The sequence below is a fragment of the Theobroma cacao genome, chromosome 10 (assembly GCF_000208745.1).
Source record: "Theobroma cacao cultivar B97-61/B2 chromosome 10, Criollo_cocoa_genome_V2, whole genome shotgun sequence".
Lineage (NCBI taxonomy): Eukaryota > Viridiplantae > Streptophyta > Magnoliopsida > Malvales > Malvaceae > Theobroma > Theobroma cacao.
In genome coordinates this window covers 4,646,854-4,652,838 of record NC_030859.1, presented here as the reverse complement: position 1 = coordinate 4,652,838, position 5,985 = coordinate 4,646,854, and the positions used below count along the sequence as shown (strand labels likewise).

The 5,985-nt window shown below is 36.0% G+C and overlaps 1 protein-coding gene across 3 annotated transcripts; it reads right to left on the bottom strand.

The window, feature by feature from the left end:
* Positions 707 to 5,777, bottom strand: LOC18586481 (uncharacterized RNA pseudouridine synthase aq_1464). Of its 3 annotated transcripts, none has more exons than XM_007009902.2 (10): positions 5,165 to 5,777; positions 4,445 to 4,524; positions 4,002 to 4,102; positions 3,833 to 3,905; positions 3,556 to 3,649; positions 3,419 to 3,467; positions 2,688 to 2,838; positions 2,347 to 2,403; positions 1,992 to 2,047; positions 707 to 1,208 (listed from the first exon to the last, which is right to left on the bottom strand). In XM_007009902.2, the coding sequence occupies exons 1-10, from the start codon at positions 5,682 to 5,684 to the stop codon at positions 1,148 to 1,150; spliced, it is 1,242 nt and encodes a 413-aa protein (XP_007009964.2). In that variant the 5' UTR covers positions 5,685 to 5,777; the 3' UTR covers positions 707 to 1,147. The 3 variants fall into 3 exon arrangements, with proteins under 3 accessions (XP_007009964.2, XP_017984827.1, XP_017984828.1); XM_018129338.1 differs by having other exon boundaries at positions 4,031 to 4,102; positions 5,165 to 5,550; XM_018129339.1 differs by lacking the exon at positions 4,002 to 4,102 and having other exon boundaries at positions 5,165 to 5,426.

The following is a 5,985-nucleotide window of genomic DNA, read 5'->3' as shown; positions in this document are numbered from 1 at the left end:
ATAATTAAGCTTGAATAAATAAGTAATTTGTGAATATTATGCATAGAATATTTAAAACAAGATTTTAATATTTTAAATAACTCTTCCACTATATTATTCAAAATGACAAGCCTCCAAATCATTTCGAAAAATCTGTTTTAAGATGTTTCTTATGAGCAAAGACCCTTTCAACTTACATTAAGTTTCTCAACAGGTCATGATAATCACATCTCTATTACGACCTTTTTAGAAACCATTATATTAGAGAACTGCCTAAATCAGTGACAAGGTTACAGAATTTGCAAACACTGGATCTCCGTTGATGCATCGAACTCGTGAAATTGCCAAGAGAAATTAAAAGCATGTGAGCCTTAGGCATGTTGAAATTGACAGTAGTGAATATTCAAGAAAAAAGGGAATGTAGAGACTGCTTTACCCCTTTAGAATTCGACTGCTATGTATGCTTATATCACTTCTGGAATACGTACATGTGTATATGCACATGTGAAGTACATTAGACTAATTCCTAAATGAACATAGATGTCAGCAAGTTGTGATTGAGAACGAATATGGACAATATGAAGAAAACGCATGCAGATAAGAACTCAAACAAAATGCAGATAGTGAGAGCATTATCCTGTGATGTGAACATTCATTTAAATATCAATAATCACAGTCCAGAGCATGTCAAACCAACTCCTTAATGCTCTATTTACTACCATGGCAATTATGGAATAATACATTTCTATAACCTTGTGCAAATTTTCATCACAAAATGCAATTGCTTCTGCCCTGAAGTTCCTTTTCTTTAAACCAGTTCCATTACAATCATGTGATTTCCATGAAGCAGTTTGGTATTGTAGCATGTATTAGAGCTCTATATGTACAACACAACTTCACATCTATATAAATAATTTTACCTCACAGAAGTATTTTAAGAATTCTGCCCTTTTCCAAAGAAAAAGATGTGGCCTGCCCGCAATAGTCATCCAACACAATGAGAAATCATGACGTCCAACTCATAGGCCCATAAACCATTGCCATGAAGGGGCCAGTTCCCATGCTCTCAAAAAATCAGTGACTCTATGGCCGTGTAACATCTGGTTGAAGGCTCTTCCATGGAGACCAAAAAGAAAATGCAGATGCTGCCACTGAAGCAGTGACTTCACTAACTCTTCCAACCCATTGCACGAAGGTCACTCTGTTTTAGCTCGACATGCTTCCCTAGCCTGAATGTAAGAACACATTACCACAATCTGTTGTGTGCACATGTAACTAAAACTAGAATTTAATTTGCAGGGTAATCCACATGCAAACCACAGCTGTCATTAGCAGACAAAAGCCAAACCTATCTTAATAAACACATGGTACATCGAAGGTACTAACTGGGATGCTAAACAAAATGTCACATGGTTTTAAGGTTCTACAAGAGCTTCCCTGCTGAAACTGGTTTTGGTTAGCTTTAAACCTATGCATATTAAAGCTTCTAAGAGACTAACCCAGTGTCTGTTGGACCTGCCTAAGAAGAGGGAGGGTACTTTCTGTTTGAAAACAGGATGTATTTTACCCATATGATGGAAGATATTGAAGAAGAAAACTGGTTTTACTCAAACCGAAAATAATTGAAAGATGGGTAAACAAAAGGCTTAAACATTGGTAGTATTTTACCCTTCTCATGTGAACAGAGGCTCCAAGCCAAAGCTTCTGAAAGGAAACCCACAGAAAATAAAGGAAAGGTTATTGGGCATTCATAAAATCCCCTAGGATTGCAAGTGGTACTCTAAGAAAGTTGAATATTTAACAAGACAATTAGCTCAGAGGCTAGAGCACAGGTTCTACAATGTGATGATTATTAGTTCAATAGTAGCTGGCTTTGCTACTATCAAACTGTATCCATTTGATCGAGCTGACTTTTGGTAGAGTGATTATGGAAAGGAGAAAAGAAAGGGAAAGAGTGGGGGAAAGGCACCCTCAATGTTGATGTAAAAAAGTGGCATTGTCCGAAATAATACCCTAGATCTGCTGGAAGTCTGAAACCACCTATGCGTACACGCTTCAACGAATGAATCTGGAAAAAAAAAATCAATACCCTTAGAAACAAAAATAATAAGATCAATAAATAAGTTAAAGAGAAGATTGAAAAAACAAATAAAGTATCCAGTGAAACTTGATGAATGGAAGGTCAAATAGGTATGATAAGCCTATCATTCCAAAGCGGCAATAATTTCATATTACTAATGATTTCCTTATCAAACAATTTTAAGTTATTGTTATGGTCCATTCCTATATAAACTCGATCAATTTAGAGCAAACAATGAGCCATTTTAGGTATGTGAGTAAACGTCATGTAAGAAGACCGAAACTGACCTCAAGTCCAGCATTTTTCACGAGTTCACGAACTTCATGATTCCTCCCTTCATGAACCTGCAAATCCAGTTTTTGCGAAAGGGGAGGAAAAATTAGCAAATTAAGTCAAGCAATCTTACACAGCTCTCATCTTTTACTAACTTCCAAGAAAATGATTGGAGAATAACATTGTTAAATTTAAACCCATCAAATTAATGGCTAAATTTGCATATCGAATCTTTGACTACACAGAATCCAAGAGGAAAAGCTCAAAATTCTTTAAATTATCTAAAATTATAAACCAATTTAAAATTCATCAAAGAATTGGTATTATCAAAACCACATGTTGAGATAACCAATACCACAATACGAAGACGAGGTCTTGACAAATCTGGCTGCCGCGGAAGTAATTCCACAGAATCTGGGATGCAATGAATGCCTTCAATTTCTGTCCCTTCACTGATGGCAATTAAGTGCCGCTTCTTTACTTCACCATCAATTGTCGCAATGTATCTGTAATTGCATTGTCACAGGGAATAGAACTCCAGTTAATGACAATAGCATCCCAGAAAATAACCAAATCTTAGTCAATATGAAAAATGAAGGGTATCATTTAATAATAAAAAAACAAAAGGTAAATGGAATACATGAATATAATGAATGAGTCATAACAGCATGAAAGTCCTAATGCAAAAGCAGTAGGTTGGTAAATATATCAAGCCACTGCCATTCAAAATGTAATACTACCATCTTTTAGAGGCATACTATCCAATGTCACTAGTCCCTGGGCAACAGTACTAAATTTTACAATGGAACCATTCTTCCAACACAGCTGTGTGCAGAGATGGGAAACAACCTAAACTCAAAAGATACGGAAGCATAACCCAAACCTAAATTGATTTTACTTTAAAAGTCAACAACTTCAACCCAAATAACCCGAGTGTCAAAACCCAAATGACCCGACCCCAAGATAACCCAAACCGAAATGATCAACACAACCCAACCCAACCCAACCCAACCCAACCAAGTGCCACCTCTAGCTATGTGCAGTAATCCCTGTCACTAACAAAGTATAAAATGCAAAGAATCTTACTCCTTATTTAAGTTGGATGAAGGATGTGACAACTTTTGAGCAAAATCTCCTGAAACAGACAACAAAAGGTAATTGATATCTAGGTAAGACTCAGTCATCAAGCTTAAGGATGGGTATATATGCAGCAAAATACATACCATCATTGGTCACAATAATCAAGCCAGTTGTAGCAACATCAAGTCGGCCAACAGTGAATAATCGTGGCTTGGGAGAACCTCGATTCATTTTGTCCTGGAAAAACAAACTTCCTTCTTACAATTTTGCAAAACTATAGGAAATAAATAAAACATATGATATAAATCTATATAAAGCAAATGACATTGACAAGAGAAAATCTTCTAAGCATCCATAATTGTAGCTGCAAATAAGTTGACAATGAGAAACCATACTTCAAAAGTTGCAACGTGGACATACCCATCTCTTTAAATAATCCTCAAATAGATCCAGGACAGATTTGAACTCTTTCTCCCCAGATGAGCAAATATACCTGGCAAAACGTGATTGCATTAGATCCAGATAATATACTGAAGCAAACAGCACAAAAGGCCATTAAGAGCATTGTAGTTCAGTAGTGGTGACAAACCCTTTGGGCTTGTTTAGGGCAAGATACACCTTAGGTGGTAGTTTTTTAGGAAGTCGGCTCCCGTTGACATAAATAATATCCTTTGCAGGATCAACTCGAGTCTGCAAATTATCACCTATAATGAGCATATAACTCCTTCGCCATAAAAAATGAGCTAAGTATAAAACCTTTTATAGGAATTCAAGCAGCAAAACTAAACAAGAATAATTAAAATGTATGCAAAGAAAATATAGTAAGGATGCCAATAAAACCTCTATAAAAAGAATAATGAACAACTTAGACTTCCTACTACATTTTTACCAATTCATTTTCCCAATTGCTTCAAGTAGGCTGAACATGATCCACAAATTCACATAGATGGTAAAAAAAGTGATGAAAGAGAAACATTTTTTCATGAGAAAAATGCACTTCAACGACAAATTGACTAAGAACTACACACTTACCTGAGGAGCATTGCACACAGAACCATTAACAGTCACCTTGCCATCAAAAATAAGCTCCTCACTTCCACGCCTTGATGCCACTAGTAACACAACCATTCAAAAAGCAACAAAAAAAAAATAGTCAATTACACGTTCTACAAAGAATTATGAATACATCTACTAAAGGTGAAGTTTAAAACTAACAATCCATTATAAATAACATATTGAATTAAATGGCCACGTGACAAGCATTTAGAATCACCTGTAAGAATTTTTAAACTCTACCACTAATGTATAGAATATCAGTGCTATGGGTAATAAATTTGGCAGATGTTACGCCAATACCCAATAATATTATTGAACTAGAGGAGATTTAATTAACATATTTAACTAAATAAACACATGAGAAGCATTCAAAATCACATTTTACAAGTTTTAAACTCCAGCAGAGATGTATAGAATACCAAGTCTACAAGTACTAATAAGTTTGGTTGATATTACACAAATGCCCAATATTCTAATTGAGCTAACGTCTAAATAGACACATGAAAAGCATTCAGAATCACCTATAAAAGTTTTTGTTTTTAATAATAATATTAAAAAAAAAACACCAGGACCAATGTATAGAATATCACTTCTTCAAGTAATAGTAGTAATAAGTAAGTTTGCTCCAAATATTCCATAAATACCCAATATTATAATTAAATTAAAGATTTCTGTTATTAAACAAAGTGAATTTACCTCCAGCAGCAGCAAGGACTTTACTTAACCTTTGAGGAGGCTCTGTAAAATTTTCATTATAAAACCTTCTAGCCGCCTTGGAAAGCTTAGGCGGCTCAACACTTGCATTTCCAACAGCTGAAATCTCCTTTTTTTTCTTCACCGCCTTGTCAACCTTCTTTTTGGGCTTCTGCGTTTTAGCATCAGCAAGCGCGTGGATAAGGCGCGCAGGGGGGTGAGCTTGGAGTTTGAGGTTGCCGTCCTCGCCGCGGACGATCCAGGGGATGAATAGCTGGCCATTGGAAGGAAGGGGAGGGGATTCGGAGTCGTCGAGAACAACGTCGTTCTTGAGGTTTGGAGGGGTTCTGGGTTTGAGTTTGGGGTTCGGAGGAGCAAATGTGATGTTGAACTGTAAAGAGGAGGAGGAGGTGATGGGAGGGAGGGCGCGGATTGGGCGGAGGAAAGGAGGGAGAGAAAGGGATGGTCTGGTAAGGAGGGAAAGGGAAGTTGAGAGGTGGTGGAGAGATGACAGTGCTCCCATTTTTCTTGCTTTGCTTTGCTCGCTTGCTGGCCAGTAGGCACTGGATTTTAAATCTTGGGGATATTTTGGGGGGTTTCCACCTTCAAAATTATTGCACTTCATATCCTGCCGCGTGGTAAATTAGGATAATATTATCGTTGTCATAACAAAAAAAAAAGAATTATTATCCATGTTTTATATCTAATTATTTATTTATGTTCATTTATAATATACATAAAAATACGAATATTGAAAAAAAATTTAATAATGAAAGTAATTATATTTGTTCTATACATTTTTAGATTGTTATTTTCAATTTTTT

Coding starts and splice junctions, on each gene's coding strand:
- LOC18586481 (XM_007009902.2), bottom strand. CDS start 5,684: ATGGGAGCACTGTCATCTCTCCACCACCTCTCAACTTCCCTTTCCCTC. Junction 3,906..4,001: donor GCCCTAAACAAGCCCAAAGG/GTTTGTCACCAC, acceptor ACGTTTTGCCAG/GTATATTTGCTCATCTGGGG. Junction 3,468..3,555: donor GATTATTGTGACCAATGATG/GTATGTATTTTG, acceptor TGTCTGTTTCAG/GAGATTTTGCTCAAAAGTTG.